This window comes from Polyodon spathula, chromosome 2 (genome assembly GCF_017654505.1).
Source record: "Polyodon spathula isolate WHYD16114869_AA chromosome 2, ASM1765450v1, whole genome shotgun sequence".
Lineage (NCBI taxonomy): Eukaryota > Metazoa > Chordata > Actinopteri > Acipenseriformes > Polyodontidae > Polyodon > Polyodon spathula.
This window is the reverse complement of record NC_054535.1, coordinates 60,767,610-60,783,879: the sequence shown is the minus strand read 5'-3', so window position 1 is coordinate 60,783,879 and position 16,270 is coordinate 60,767,610. Positions and strand designations below refer to the sequence as shown.

General features: G+C 39.9%; 1 protein-coding gene across 3 annotated transcripts in view; it reads right to left on the bottom strand.

Annotated features, from left to right (window-relative positions):
• Positions 1 to 634: 634 nt before the first annotated feature.
• Positions 635 to 16,270, bottom strand: part of vldlr (very low density lipoprotein receptor) — a 137,144-nt gene continuing 121,508 nt past the window's right edge. For all 3 annotated transcript variants that reach the window (XM_041226143.1, XM_041226153.1, XM_041226163.1), the window contains 3 exons: positions 14,610 to 14,690; positions 7,814 to 7,980; positions 635 to 1,611 (listed from right to left, as the gene is read on the bottom strand). In XM_041226143.1, coding sequence (XP_041082077.1) covers positions 1,579 to 1,611; positions 7,814 to 7,980; positions 14,610 to 14,690 — 281 coding nt within the window. In that variant the 3' untranslated portion in view covers positions 635 to 1,578. The remainder of the gene's footprint in view (positions 1,612 to 7,813; positions 7,981 to 14,609; positions 14,691 to 16,270) is intronic.

The window sequence follows — 16,270 nt, the reverse complement described above, 5'->3', positions numbered from 1 at the left end:
CAATGAGGATTATGGAAATGTCACATTTTAGAATGGCCTAGTCAAAGTCCGGACCTAAACCCCATCGAAATGTTGTGGCAGGACCTGAAGCGAGCTGACAATGTCAGGAAGCCCTCAAATGTCACCGAGTTCAAGCAGTTCTGTAAGAAGCAATGGGCCAAAATTCCTTTAAACTGATGTGAGAATGACCAACAGTACAGGAAACTGCTGCTCAAGAGGGTGCCACCAGTTTTACTGAATCTAAAGGTTCACATACTTTCTCACACATGGATATTGAATGTTGAATCATTTGTGAATAAATAAATGTTGAAAAAGTATCATGTTTTTGTGTTGTGTTTAATTAGGTTATCTTCATCTATTAGGACTTAAATTAAGATCTAATAACATTTTAGGTTTGAAATGTGAAAATCCTAAATGGGTGCACAAACTGAGCACTAAGTCAATCATTTAGATTGGGATAGAATCAAGGAGCTTGTTAAATATATGTGGAAAACACAAAGCTTGGAGGAATGTTAGACATGCTTTCTGCCACCCACGAAAACCAAAAAGGATTTAGGCATCATACAAAACTGAGCTGAAGTGCGGCACTCCTAAGATCTTGAATATGCTGGCTAAAAAAAAAACACACACTTGGCACATTTTATTTTTTATTATTGAAATGATTGCAAATGTTTTGTTCACAACAGTATAGCGCAAGTACCCTGCACACCTTATAAAAAGGTCACTGAAACAGTACATACAAAATATTAACAAATTCAATTTTATATAGGACTGTATTCCTACTTGCAAAAAAACAAAAAAAACCAACACAAACATCTGTCAAATGTTTAATCTTATTTACAGGTACAGTAGATCAAAGTGCTTAAACCGGATGATGTGAATTTTTAAACAGCTAGTTCCTTACACCAGTGGTTCCCAACCCTGGTCCTGGGGACCCGCCTCTGCTGGTTTTCATTCCAACTGAGCTCTACATAACTAGACCCATAATTGAACTGAAAATCTGCTTAGACCCTTTAATTGTTTTCAGTTCTTAAATCAGTTGCAGAGTTCAAATTACTTATAAAATGTTAGTTAACTTGAAATCTGCATTAAGAGCTCAGTTGGAATGAAAACCAGCAGACACGGGGGTCCCCACGACCAGGGTTGGGAACCTCTGTCTTTGAGCCAGTTTTCACCAGAATATGGCTTTATTTAGATATGTGTAAAGGTACTAACAGTTTGCATTGGTATTGATGGCCTCATTGAATATGCCCCCAGGATGATGTCATATGGGTCTGTTGTCTTTTATAGATAATTATCTAAAAATGGATGGAACCCTCTGATCCTGGAAACTCAACTTTGACCTATGTAACTATAAAGAAAGGAGGACAGTAAACAGACATTCAACATGCCCTTATACATCATGCAGGCATGATCCATGGTTAAGGACATAGTTTGTTGTACTGCTACAAAATCAATGAAAACACCCAGACCAACTTTAAATCAGTTAAGGCATCTGAATGTTGCTCTGGTAGAAGCCATTGGTCTGGTTACCAAAAGAACGTCAACTTCCAAGTCTGGATTGGGGATGGAGGAGCTTTAGTCTAGATCATCTGCGTTAACCACAGATATCTGAAAAAGAAAAAAAATGAAGCTGTTATTTGATTAATGTATTAAACTGTGTTGGATTTAATGGGAATCATGTAATTGGAATCATGTTTCTTTAATCAAAACATAGAGACCTAGAATATCATTTGATTGAAGTCTTTAAAATGTTAAAAATTGAGTTTACTATGGCCACATTACAGGCATGAGTTAGAGTTCAGGAGGCAGTGCGTAAAGAGCATTACTTTTAAAACACAAAATGCCAGACACATTTCATCCTTTTATTATTATATGTTAACTTACGTAAAAATGGTATGCATTTACTTTATTGGTTAACTGTTTATCCTATTGTATCCCTAACTGAAATATGTCTGCTAAAACAATATCTTGTTTACAGTATCTTGTTATTGCACTACACTGAACAAAATATAAATGCAACATGTAAAGTGTTGGTCCCATGTTTCAGAAGCTGAAATAAGATCCCAGAAATTTTCCATACGCACAAAAAGCTTATTTCTCTCAAATTTTGTGGACAAATTTGTTTACATCCCTGTTGGTGACCATTTCTCCTTTGCCAAGATAATCCATCCACCTGACAGGTGTAGCATATCAAGAATCTGATAAACAGCATGATCATTACACAGGTGCACCTTGTGCTGGGGACAATAAAAGGCCACTCTAAAATGTGCAGTTTTGTCACACAACATAATGCCACAGGATGTCTCAAGTTTTGAGGGAGAGTGCAATTGGCATGCTGACAGCAGGAACGTCCACCAGAGATGTTGCTAGAGAATTGAATGCTCAGAGATACCGTGACGAGATCCTGAGGCCCATTGTCGTGCAATTCATCCACTGCCATCACCTCATGTTTCAACATGATAATGCACGGCCCCATGTCGTAAGGATCTGTACACAATTCCTGGAAGCTGAAAATGTCCCAGTTCTTCCATGGCCTGCATACTCAGACACGTCACCCCTTGAGCATGTTTGGCATGCTCTGGATCGACGTGTATGACAGCGTTTCCAGTTCCTGTCAATATCCAGCAACTTTGCACAGCCATTGAAGAGGAGTGGGACAACATTCCACAGGCACAATCAACAGCCTGATTAACATTATGCGAAGGAGATGTGTCGTATGAGGCAAACCACCAGAAATCAAAACATCCAACAAATCTGAACATCCAACAAATTTGAGTCACTTCAAAATTGATGAGCAAAACCAACATCAAGAGAACGAAAACAACAACATCCAGGACCCTATTAACAATGGTGACCAAACAGCAAAAAGAAGGGGGGGTCATGATTGTTGGGGACTCCATATTGAGTAACACAGCAAGTTCAGTTCGCAGTTTGGACCCCCTTACTACAACAGTGTGCTGCCTTCAGGAGCCTCTGGTCTCACACACATCACTGAGAACATGGACAGGCTCCTAGAACAAACAGGAGAAGACCCAGTAGTAGTGGTCCACATCGGTACAAACATTGGAAGAGACAGACCAAAATCCCAGCAAAACAAAAAAAGAGAGAGCTAGGAAGGAAATTAAGGACAAGACCAAAAAACTGTGGTATTTTCTGATACTGCCAGCACCTTGCAAGGACCATATGGACAGCTGGAAATCTAAAACACATGGCTGAAGACGTGGTGCACATGGGAAGGCTTCACCTATCTTGATCATTGGACCACATTCTACAACAAAAACTATCTGTATAGATGGGACGGACTGCACTTAAATAAAAAGGGAAACAATCTAGTTGGAGAAAAGATCCTAGAGCAGGTTCAGAAGCATTTAAACTAGAAAGGAAGGGGGGAGAAAAAAAAACAGAAGGGAGACTGCATCAAAACAAGGACAACTACTCAGCTAAGACAACCGTTAAATCTATATTTATCCAAATGCTAGAAATATCAGAAACAAAATTTTAGAACTAAGCTACTGCACTTACAAGTAACTATGATGTGATAGGTGCTACAGAAACTTGGTGTCAGAGTGATGGGGACGAATATAATATTTGTGGGTATACACTGTATAGGAAAGACAGGCAGGACAGAATGAGGAGGGGTAGCGCTATACATAAGAAACAGTCTTGAGGTTAAACCTGGACAAAGAAAATAAAGCCGAATCAATATGGGTCAGAATAACGGACAAAAATTCGAAGGGCATAGGAGCATGCTATAGACTGCCAGATTCAGACGGTGAGCAAAATAATCTGTTATACAATGACATTAGAAATGTGTGTAGCAAAGGAGAAGCCATACTAATGGGGGGATTTCAGCTTCCCCCATATAAAATGGGAAAACCTGGTGGGTAGCAAGACGGACAAAATTGAAATGGAAATGACTAGTTCCTAACACAATTTATCAATGCATCTAAATGTAAAACTAAATTGCCAAAATGGTTAATAGATCAATTTAAAAAAATATTCAGCAAAAAAAGGCACTTTATAGAGCGTTAAAAAGGGACCAAAAACAAAAGTACACAGAGAACATTCAAAGAGGAGGTTAAGTCTAAGATAAAAATGGCAAAATCATAGATGAAAAAATAGCAAATATTAAAATGATTACTTTTCACAAGTTTTTACAAAAGAGGATACGGACAACATGCCCCACATGTCAACCTGTTCCTATCCAGTTTTAAATAACTTTAGCATAACAGAGGCAGAAGTGTTCTTTAAACAAATCCCCCGGACTGGATGAGATCCTCCCAATAGTACTCGAAGAAATGAAATAAATTATTTACAAACCGCTAACCAAGATCATGCAACAGTCTCTTGACATGGGTTGTACCAAAGACTGGAGAACTGTAAACTTAATACCAATCCACAAACTGAGACAAAACCAAACCAGGGGGCTCCAGAATGGCACATCCAGTAAAAACACTTGCGTAGAGTGCAACATGAGCCTAATAGTCTTTAAGCTTTTGACAAAGTCCTGCATAAGATTAATTCTCAAACTGAACACAGTAGTGATTCAAGGAAATGCATGCACATAGATCAGGGTGTGATTAACATGTACAAAACAGAAAGTATTGATTAGAGGAGAAACCTCAGAATGGAGTGTGGTAACCAGCGGTGTACCACAGGGATCAGTATTAGGTCCTCTGCTATTCCTAATCTACATTAATGATTTAGATTCTGGTATAGTAAGTAAACTTGTTAAATTTGCAGATGACACAAAAGTAGGAGTGGCAAACACTGTTGCAGCAGCACAGATCATTGAAAATGATCTAGACAACATTCAGAACTGGGCAGACACATGGCAAATGACATTTAATAGAGAAAAGTGTAAGGTACTGCACACAGGCAATAAAAATGTGCATTATAAATATCATATGGGAGATACTGAAATTGGAGAAGGAATCTATGAAAAAGACCTGGAGTTCATGTTTACTTGGCAATCTGATCCAAGCATTCTAAATACTAAAAGGTATTGACAAATGTCAACCCAAAGGACTTTCAACCTGTAAGTGAAGTAACATGGACCAGGAGTCAAATAGATTAGAGACTGGGGCACTCGGAACAGAAAATAGGAGGCCCTTTAACCAACTCTCCAGTAATGCTGAAGCGGACATCCTGGGATCTTTCAAGAAGCTGCTTGATGAGATTCTGGGATCAACAAGCTACTAACAATCAAAGAGCAAGATGGGCCAAATGGTATCCTCTAGTTTGTGAACTTTATGTTCTTATTTAAAATAAATTTCCCCAGGGGTCCAAGAGGTGCTATCCTGGTAAAGCCATGACTGCGTGGTGTGCATGGCGAGTAATACAATCAATATGTTGTATTGGCTATGGTGCTCCCACTGGTTAGTGAGGTAAAATTGCCAAAGACCATTTTGCCCTGCTGGCCAGGTACCCAGTGAGGCCAAGCAGCTCCAGGGCTGACCTTTACTGTCAAACAGCCTGTATAGCTTCCCACCATTCACTCTAGGATATCCTACTGAATATTTTTTCAGTCACCAAGTTAAAGCACTGATTTTTATAAAGTGTATTAAATATATTTTTAAATACTGTAATTACATTTAAAAATAAAAAAGGTGATGACAAACTTAATGGTGAGGCAATAACAAAAGTGTCCGAGAAGCCAGTGAAAAGTCTAGGGAGATCTACGACGGGGATCTAAAGGACAGTTTGTGTGGGAGAAGTTAGACGAGCAGTGGAAGGGTTGAAGAGCATAGACAGCAGCGATTTACCAGGCAAACAAACTGGTGCTTTCAGTTTGGTCTACTGCCAAGACTGCTATGGCCACTGACTGTACAAGGTTTCCTTGACAAAAGTTGAGAAGCTTTAATCAACTTCATACATCAAGAAATGGTTGGGAGTTCCATGCTGGTATGGTAAAGGAATACTGCAGCTACCAATCTCTGCTCTAACCGAGGAGTTTAAGTACGCCAAACTCAGACTGGAAATTACATTAGTATATTCATAAGAAAAATGCATAAGGGAGGCAGCACCTGTGTCAAAAACTGGAAGAAAATGGACAGCAAAAGAAAGCTATGGTTGCCCTTCAAATCTGAGATATTATGGGGCAAGTTCAGCTCCTCCTATATGGCACAAGGCAACCCCAGCTCAACGGAGGAAGCTGGTAGTCAATGAGGTGCAAAAGCAGGAGGGGTTCAGGTGAGTAAAGGCCATTTCCCAGGCCAAGCAGGGAAAATGGATGAGATGGGAGAGCGTGGAACAACGCAAGATCGGCTGGCAAGACCTATGAAACAGATCAGGATCAGTTTTCTCATCAGATCAGAATGATGTTCTCCCATCACCAAAGAACCTAAACCTCTGGGTGGGTGAGGATCCCTCATGCCCTTTGTGTTCATTACCTGCAACATTAAAAGGCACATTTTGACAGGATGTAAGGTGGTCTTAACCAAGGACTGTTTACTTGGAGCCATGACCAGGTGCTGCGATGTTTGGCTTTAGCATGGAAGACAAGCGTAACCTGACCAATAAGTTGTCACCAGTTCCATCAAAGCCACCTCAAGAGAGACACCAGAATCACTGTTGAGCCCTCTTGAGGTGTCGTGGGCTAGTCAATGAAACACAGAGTATGGAAGGTGTCCACTTAGACCCCAGAGATGTACCCTACTTAGCTCAATCCAGACTTGTCATGCTGACGCGCTGGGGAGATCGCACTGGGTTGATCCCCAGAGCCAGCATCGCAGCCGTTGTGTGCTGATGCGCTGGGGAGACAAAATGAGCTGATCCCTGGAGCCACCGGTGTTGATCAGCAATCAACACCAGACAGAAGGATATCTACATCATCAGATGGAAAACAACATAAATGGATGGAGATGCAGATGGATCACATTAGTTTAATGCAAAGCTACGTCTTAGTTGGTGCTTATCTTGGTGAGAGCACAGTTCAAATCAGCATGAAGTTCAACATCTACTCATGTAATGGAAACCTGTGAGGCCAAAGGCAGAAAGTGGAGCACCCACACAGCTGGATTATTTAGCATGTATTTATGCAGACACACTACTCTTACAAGTTTTGCATTGATCAAAAAAAGATGTTCTTGGTGTTAATACCCACATTTTTTAAATTATAAATGGTTCACTTCCCTCCAGTATAGTTCCCTCAGCTCTTAAGGTAGCTGTGGTAAAGGCTAAGCATTAGAAACAAACAGAACTTGGACCCTAAAGTCCTCAATAACTATAGGCCAATCTCCAACATACCATTCTTAGAATCAGCTTTTAGAGAGTTGTTGCAATTCAATTACAAAAATGTCTACTCAATGGTGTAGTTGAGAAGTTTGTCTGGTTTACGTGCTGCACACAGCACCAAGACAGCCCTTGTCAGAGTTGTTAAACAGAGCACATTGAGTGGTTTAAAAAAAAAAAAAGTGGGAGTTGATCTCTGTTCTTTGGGATCAGTAGCCTGCCTGCCTCTGCTTGGCATAAAAAGGCTGGCTTCAGGCTTGTAAGATTGGAGGACACTCGTACACCCTCAACATCTGCTGTGTAGGGACTCGTCCAGTTTTGTTATCCTCACTGCAGCATTCCAAATTTGGGGTGGGGGTGGGGTGGGGGGATAAATAGTCACTAAAACACCACAACAGCTGTACCATCACAACAGTAAAATACACAGCTATTTAAAAGTATAATAAATGTAAACCAAGCCAAAAGGACATTACTACACTACGAACAAATGGAATAGAGTGCCTGAATTGCAGAGATGGCATTTCCCCATTTAAAATTAATTTGGCATGTGATACAGTAAAATTCCAAAACCACTTACTGCTGGGTATGTGTGTCCTACTGAAGTATGTCTGCTAATATCTATGTTGAGATCATCTTCCGTTGTTTTCAGATAGACTGGATTGTCAAAGTTCATACTCTTCATGTTCTTGCGTTGCCAATTACGCCACAACAGGTATCCACCTGCAGATGCCATTGCCAATAGCACTGTAAATAATAAAATATTAAGTTCAGAAAAAAAAACATGATCTTCAAAAAATGAGAAATATAAAACACCTGTCAAGCAACCACCTTAGGAAGCAATGGTTCAGTTTTTTTGATATCCATACAATATTGAACAACCCTCAATTGACCAAATGGCGAATCAGATATTTTCATTTGGATACGATTCTCCACTGGATACATCGAATCAATTAAAATGTGATGTTGGAGCATTGTGAAAAATGTCTGATGCGTTCAGTCACTAGAGGGTTTAAATAAGGTCAACATAGAATAGAATTGTAAATAATGCAAAACAAATGTTGATTTATTGCCCTGTAAATAGCCTATGAACTGCACAATTCTAAAATCATGTAGACCTCAATATAAATGTAATTTGAATATTAAAGTTTGTGTATATAAAAATGCCCAGGAGGATTTAGGCCATCTAAGAAACGTATTGTGAGAAGGATATGGCTGACTACACTTCACTAGGAGAATGCCAGCTGGAAAAATCCATCTTCAGCACACATTGTATGTAAGGTCCTAGAAATAATTACATTTCTGGGCGATTGAAAACCTGCACCACAATACATATGCAGCAAACCAACAAGAGATTACATAAAACATAGACCAGAGCAGTGTTTCTCAAACTGAGGGGTGCACCCTTCACAGGGAGTGCAAGGTTCAGGAAAAAAAGTGTAAAAATTAGCACACCTTAACTTATGAACAGTTCTAGTCAAAAGCTTACATAACAATGGAAATGTTTGCTTAGATTAGGGGGAAGAAAAAAAAAAAAATTACAAGAACTAGGTGTACAATTCAGCATTTTTTTTTTTGCAAAACCCCCAAAATGCTAATTCAAAAATATTCATACCCCAACAAGGAACCAAAGATTCTCAATCAGATGTAGATCAGGACTTTGACTAGGCCATTCTAGAACCTTTATTCTATTCAACCATTCTGAAGAGATTTTGATGTGAGCTTAGGTTCGTTGTGTTGGAATGTCCAGTTGTGCTTTTTAAACCAAGTTTTGTAGCGGAGGGTTTCAGTTGATTGGATAATATCTTTTGGTAAGACCACTTTGCTGCCCTTCCTCGACATTGTTTGGTTTGTATTTTCTTGCTCCACAAATGTCATACAGAGACTACTGCTGTCAAGTTCCTTAGGGAGCGCTGATAGACAGCAATCTTCAAGTCATGCCACAAATTTTCAATTGGATTTAGGTCGGGGCTCTGACTGGGCCACTCAAGGACATTTACCTTTTTTGTTCCTTAGCTACTCCAGTGTAGCTTTGGATCATTGTCATGCTGAAAGGTGAACTTCCGTCCCAGTTTCAGCTTTCTTGCAGGAGGGCAGCAGGCTTTCTTCAAGGACTTCTCTGTACTTTGCTCCATTCATTTTCCCTTTTATCCTGACAAGTGCCCCAGTCCCTGCCGATGAGAAACATCCCCATAACATGATGCTGCCACAACCACGCTTCACAGTAGGGATGGTGTTCTTTGGATGATGCGCTGTGTTGGGTTTGCACGAAACATAAAACGCTTGCTTTTAGGCCAAAAAGTTCAATTTCAGTCAGACTACAAAACTTTGCCACATGGCTACAAAATCTCCCGAGTTTTTTTTGCATACTTCAAAATGGGATTCAAGATGGGCTTTCAATAATGGCTTCCATCTTGCCACCCTACATTACAGGCCTGATTTGTGGAGTGCTTGAGATGTTGTTGTCACATGCACACTTTGACCAGTTATGGCAATAAAAGCCTGTAGCTCTTGCAAAGTTGCCATTGGCCTCTTGGTAGCCTCTCTGATCAGTCGTCTTCTTGCTGGGTCATCCAGTTTGGAGGGGCGGCCTGATCTATGCAGGGTCTTGGTGGTGCCATACACCACCCACTTCTTAATAATCCTCTTAACTGTGCTCCAAGGGATATTCAAGGCCTTTGACTTTTTTTTTTATACCCATCCCCTGGTCTGTGCCTTTCAATAACTTTGTCCCGGAGTTCTTTTGAAAGCGCCTTGGAACCTACAGGAACTGCTGAATTTATCCTGAAATCATGTGAATCGCTACAATTTAGCACAGTTGGAGGCCACTTAACTTGGTGTACGATTTTGAAGGCGATTGGTTACACGAAGTAATTCAGGATTGATATTACAAGGAGGACACTTAAATAAAAACAGATAGCTTGGTTGGATAATTAATTTTCTACAAATTTCTAGAACTTTTTTCACTTAGAAGCTGTGCGGTAGGATGTGTAGATAAAATATATACATACACATAAAAAGCTTATTTCTCAAATTTTCTGCACAAATTTGTTTGCATGCCTGTTAGCGAGCATTTCTTCTTTGCCAAGATAATCTATCCACCTGACATGTGTAGCATATCGAGAAACAGATTAAACAGCATGATCATTACACAGGTCCACCTTTTCCTGGGGACAATAAAAGGCCACTCTAAAATGTGCAGTTTTGTCACAGACATCAAGTTTTGAGGGAGCATGCAATTGGCATGCTGACAGCAGGAATGTCCACCAGAGCTATTTGCAGAGAATTGAATGTTCATTTCTCTACCATAAGCCCAACCGACCTCACAACCGCAGACCATGTGTAACCACGCCAGCCCAGGACCTCCACATCCGGCTTCTTCACCTGGAGGATTGTCCGAGACCAGCCACTCGGACAGCTGATGAAACTGTGGGTTTGCACAACCGAAGAATTTCTGCACAAACTGTCTGAAACCATCTCGGGGAAGCTCATCTGCATGCTCGTCGTCCCAGGGCCTTGACCTGACTGCAGTTCGGAGTCGTAACCAACTTCAGTGGGCAAATGCTCACCTTCGATGGCCACTGGCACACTGGAGAAGTGTGCACTTCATGGATGAATCCCGGTTTCAACTGTAACTGTAGGTTACTAGTCAGTCAAATCATTCTGGTTGACTGACCAAACTGATACAAGGGTGATTTCTCCCCCCCCCCCCCCCTCCTCCCCCCATATGTTGCGGCACAAAACGAACTGAAGTATAGCCAGCAGCTAGGCCTAAGGTCATGTACTAGCTGTACAGAAGAATTGCAACAAGAATACTTCTACAAACTACATAACTTTTCATTGCAACGTATTCTTTGAACCAAGTTTACGTCTGATCAGCCCAGCCATTTCCAGTCAGAAACTTTCCGAAAAGTCGAAGATAATGTTGCAAGACTATTGGAAATGAACAAGCTACTTCCTTTGAAAAGAACTGTTTGCTGAGAGCTGATGCAACACAATGCCTGTGAAAAGAATGACTGTCTGTTACTTTAGGTAAACTTCAGATCCAGAGAAAGAAGCTGCTGTGTTGAAAAAAAAAAAATTGACGTCTATTGCAAATCAATAAGTACTCAACACATCAAATAAACATTTTAATGACTTGAGAAATTAAATGTAGCTAATGCTTGTAGCAATTCACATGCTGTTTCTGTCCCTGTTACTAGGGTCAGTAGCCTGGCCAGGTTAAAACTCAAATTCCCAGTTCCCCATCACCCTCTTCATCCTCTCCCCCCATTGGCTCATTCAGATATCCACTCCTCCAATCTCAGAGCTTCTTGGAAGCCAGCACCTGGATTAAAGTTGGCTGGCTAGGCCAGGAGAGGAACATAAGAAAGTTTACAAAACGAGGGGAGGCCATTTGGCCCATCTTGCTCGTTTGGTTGTTAGTAGCTTATTGATCCCAGAATCTTATCAAGCAGCTTCTTGAAGGATCCCAGGGTGTCAGCTTCAACAACATTACTAGGGAGTTGGTTCCAGACCCTCATGATTCTCTGTGTAAAAAAGTGCCTCCTATTTTCTGTTCTGAATGCTCCTTTGTCTAATCTCCATTTGTGACCCCTGGTCCTTGTTTCTTTTTTCAGGCTGAAAAAGTCCCTTGGGTCGACATTGTCAATACCTTTTAGAATTCTGAATGCTTGAATTAGGTCGCCGCGTAGTCGTCTTTGTTCAAGACTGGATAGATTCAATTATTTTAGCCTGTCTGCATAGGACATGCCTTTTAAACCCAGAATAATTCTGGTTGCTCTTCTTTGCACTCGTTCTAGAGCAGCAATATCCTTTTTGTAGCGAGGTGACCAGAACTACACACAATATTCATGATGAGGTCTTCCTAATGCATTGTACAGAACATTACTTCCCTTGATTTAAATTCAACACTTTTCACAATGTATCCAAGCATCTTGTTGGCCTTTTTTATAGCTTCCCCACATTGTCTAGATGAAGACATTTCTGAGTCAACAAAAACTCCTAGGTCTTTTTCATAGATTCCTTCTCCAATTTCAGTATCTCCCATATGATATAAGCACATTTTTATTTCCTGCGTGCAGTACCTTACACTTTTCTCTATTAAATGTCATTTGCCATGTGTCTGCCCAGTTCTGAATCTTGTCTAGATCATTTTGAATGACCTTTGCTGCTGCAACAGTGTTTGCCACTCCTCCTACTTTTGTGTCATCTGCAAATTTAACAAGTTTGCTTACTATACCAGAATCTAAATCATTAATGTAGATTAGGAATAGCAGAGGACCTAATACTGATCCCTGTGGTACTCCACTAGTTACCACACTCCATTCTGAGGTTTTTCCTCTAATCAGTACTTTCTGTTTTCTACATGTTAACCACTCTCAAATCCACGTACATGTGTTTCCTTGAATCCCTACTGCATTCAGTTTGAGAATTAATCTTTTGTGCGGGACTTTGTCAAAAGCTTTCTGGAAATCTAAATAAACCATGTCATATGCTTTGCAATTATCCATTATCGATGTTGCATCCTCAAAAAAATCAAGCAGGTTAGTTAGACACGATCTCTCTTTCCTAAAACCATGTTGACTGTCTCCCAGGACCCTGTTACCATATAGGTAATTTTCCATTTTTGATCTTATTATAGTTTCCACATAATAGAAGTCAGGCTTATTAGTCTTTAGTTACCCGGTTCAGTTTTGTTTCCCTTTTTGTGGATCGGTATTCCCTTTGTCTTGAGGAATCCATTATACAAACAGCATATTACTTAACTACAGTGTAACTTTATTTTAGATAATACATGCACAATCATTTACTCTTGTTAAAATCTTGGACTTAATGTAAACAAAAGAAGAAAAGTTTAGACAGTTACTTCAGGTTTAGTTGCTGTTGAAGGTCTGTTTAGAGTTTGTGTTCAGTCTCCATTTTGTTCCTGATCCTCCTGATTTTTTCCAAAATGGCCATTCACCATTCAACCCAGTACTACTAAACAGACTCATCATTTTCTACGATCACTATTTCATCAACCTTCATTCATCATCATCAGTACAGGACTCTATTCGGGACTTCATTATTTGTTGGTGCGATTATTCCTTTTGTTTCCTGGCTTTTTCTATTTTGATACTTTTGTTCCTGTGGTTTTGTTCTTTTGTTACTTTGGATTACATGTGCATTGCTTCACTGGACATAATTTCATTTATCATCCATTGCCGTCAAGACTGTCTTTAATTGTTTTCCCTGTATACTTATTCATTCAACTTTGTCTTTTTTGCCTGTCGGTGTGTTGGTTTTGTATTGGTGTGGTGTTTGTGTGTGGGTTTATTGGAGGCCCACCGGACACTGCATTCATTTTGTTTGTGTTTTGTTTAGTTCACTTTACCTCACATGCACCTTCCACTTAACTAACTGTTCTCTGCAATAAGTTGCTGTCCTTTTCATTTATTACATTATAGTTCACAACAATAAACAGTTTGTTCGTGAAATTGACACCTGACGTCCCTGGTTTTGCTGTCCGTCACTCTTGCCGACTTGGTTAGTTAGATACTGGGCCAGTAGTATCTCTACTGGGCAGAGTGATCGTTACATGCTATCAAGTTAGTGGATACATTGTTCCAGGAATAGAATATAACTTCCTGTTTCAGAGTGTGTAGAAATGTATTTGGTTAGTTGAAATGTGCAATTCAAAGGAGTTACCTCAAATGCAGACAATTTGTTCACTGCTCCATTTGAGTTAATTTGAATACAGAATCAACTGAGATTGACAACATATTGTTTAGTTTGGTAGCTCACGTCTAAACTTAACACAGTAACCCTAATTTGATAGGTTAGTTCCTGGAATATTGGATTCTGTTCTGAATGGGAAGTTGAATTACTTGTGAATTTTGATATGAAAATGTGATACTGCAACTAGAGTATTAAATACTTGTGCAAAGTAGACAGGTTTGTGTGATGAACCATAATTAATATTAGTATATTAACCATGTATGCTAATAATGTTGGGGTCGTTGTAATCGCTTGAATAAAGGTACTATTCATAAATATCTAACCAATAGCCTTTCCTTTCTGTAATTAGATTAGCTGTGTACCCTTGCTATTCTTAAAATGTTTTATATCCGACACATTTGTGAATGTCAATTGTCAAGAAAATTCAAGTTCTGCATGATCCCAAACTTTTTTTTGTAATTATATACAAAAAGAACATATATTGGAAAGATTCCTCACCCCCTACATGATCCCAAACTTAAATAAGTTGTGTGTATCATTTCTCACATTGAGAGACTATTTAAATAAATTGTATACCTAATTCACTACAAGGCAAAACCATTAAAACACCATACAAAAACAATATAGATTGTCCAGAAAATAAATGGTATACTCACACACAGGAAGAATGGCCCATGCTGCTACTGATCCCTTTGTTGAAGAGTTCACCTCATGGATTGAAGTACTCATATTCCCCCCTAAATCACATACCATAACAGTTTAGTGAACATTTACTTAAAGAAATAAGGAACTCAACATTTTAGGGTCACAAACATTTTTATAACTCTCAAGTTATTCAGATTTGAAGTTTCTCATACTTAGTGTTGTAACTGGCAAACAAATGCGTGTAGCGGCAGCTAACTATTACAAATATCAATCCACATCCTTAAAGTTTGACATGTTCCTCTGTTCTAAGACTACTGCATCAATACAAATAATAATCTATTTTTATATAACATTGTGGTCCATTATATAACTTTCATTGTGGTCCATCATTAAAAAGCACTTTACAAGATACAAGATTTACAACATCTCACCAGAAAGACAGCACAAGGAGGTTAAGTGATTTGCTCAGGGGTCACACACCGAGTTAGTAGTGGCAGAGCTGGGATTTGAACCGGGGACCTCCTGGTTACAAGCCCATTTAACCACTGGACCACAAAGCCTCCTCAATTAATCATAACATCTCTCCGGTTTCTTTGTAGTACTGTAGTTTAGTGATTTCACAAGCTTTTACCTCCCTTCAGCAACAAGACCTGCATATTTTAATTCCAGCTAGCAATCAGTCAGGAGAGAGCGTTTGTGTAATCCCCCTTCTGTCACCCCCACCACCCAAAAAACATTGATGTAAAATGCATAGTAAATATTGAGAGAGAAAGAGAAAATAAAGTATGGGGCAACTAGAAAGTAAGTATACCACATGAGATATAGTGCATTGATGTGGTAAACTTTCTAATCGCCCTGTGTGTATCTCTCTCTCTCCTCTCTCTCTCTCTCTCTCTTCTCTCTCTCTCTCTCTCTCTCTCTCTCTCTCTCTCTCTCTCTCTCTCTCTCTCTCTCTCTCTCTCTCTCTCTCTCTCTCTCTCTCTCTCTCTCTCTCCTCTCTCTATCTCTCTCTCTCTCTCTGAGAGGTCCGTGGGGATAGCCTAGGGCCGGGCAGAGGAGGGGGGGAGAGTAGGAGATAGTGTAGGAGTATAGCCGGATAAGAGGGGGGGGAGGCCACCTCCGAGCGAAGAGAGTGCAGGGCAGTCTCTCTCTCTCTCTCTCTCTCTCTCTCTCTCTCTCTCTAAGGCGAGAGAGGAGCGGAGATAATGTGAGTGGGTTCAACGATGCCAATGTTATTTACAACCTCTGTTCCCAGCAAAAAGTTGACATTAACCAAAAGGTGCCAATAAGCCCCTTATTTAAGTGTATTTAAATAGCACAACGATACACTGTAGTTGTAAAAATATGGTTATAGTACTACACTTGTCCTACAGTGAGTAAAGCAAACCTAAATGAGAGGCGTACTTGCAATCAATTCTAAAAGAACAATTTAAAAAATTGTCCAATGTCTGCTTTTTAAATGTACCACCTTCTGCTGTAAATCCATCTCAACTTTGCGTGCAATTTCGTAGCCAGTTTCAGAGTCACAATTCTGCCTCAGTCCACCAGAAATACACAGTTGTGAAGTCAATATCTTATAACAGCTGCATAATGTACGTGGATAAGAGCACTCTGTAGCACTGGCAAATAGTAATAAAGCTGTCAATAAGCTGCACGCAGTTGTTAATATCAG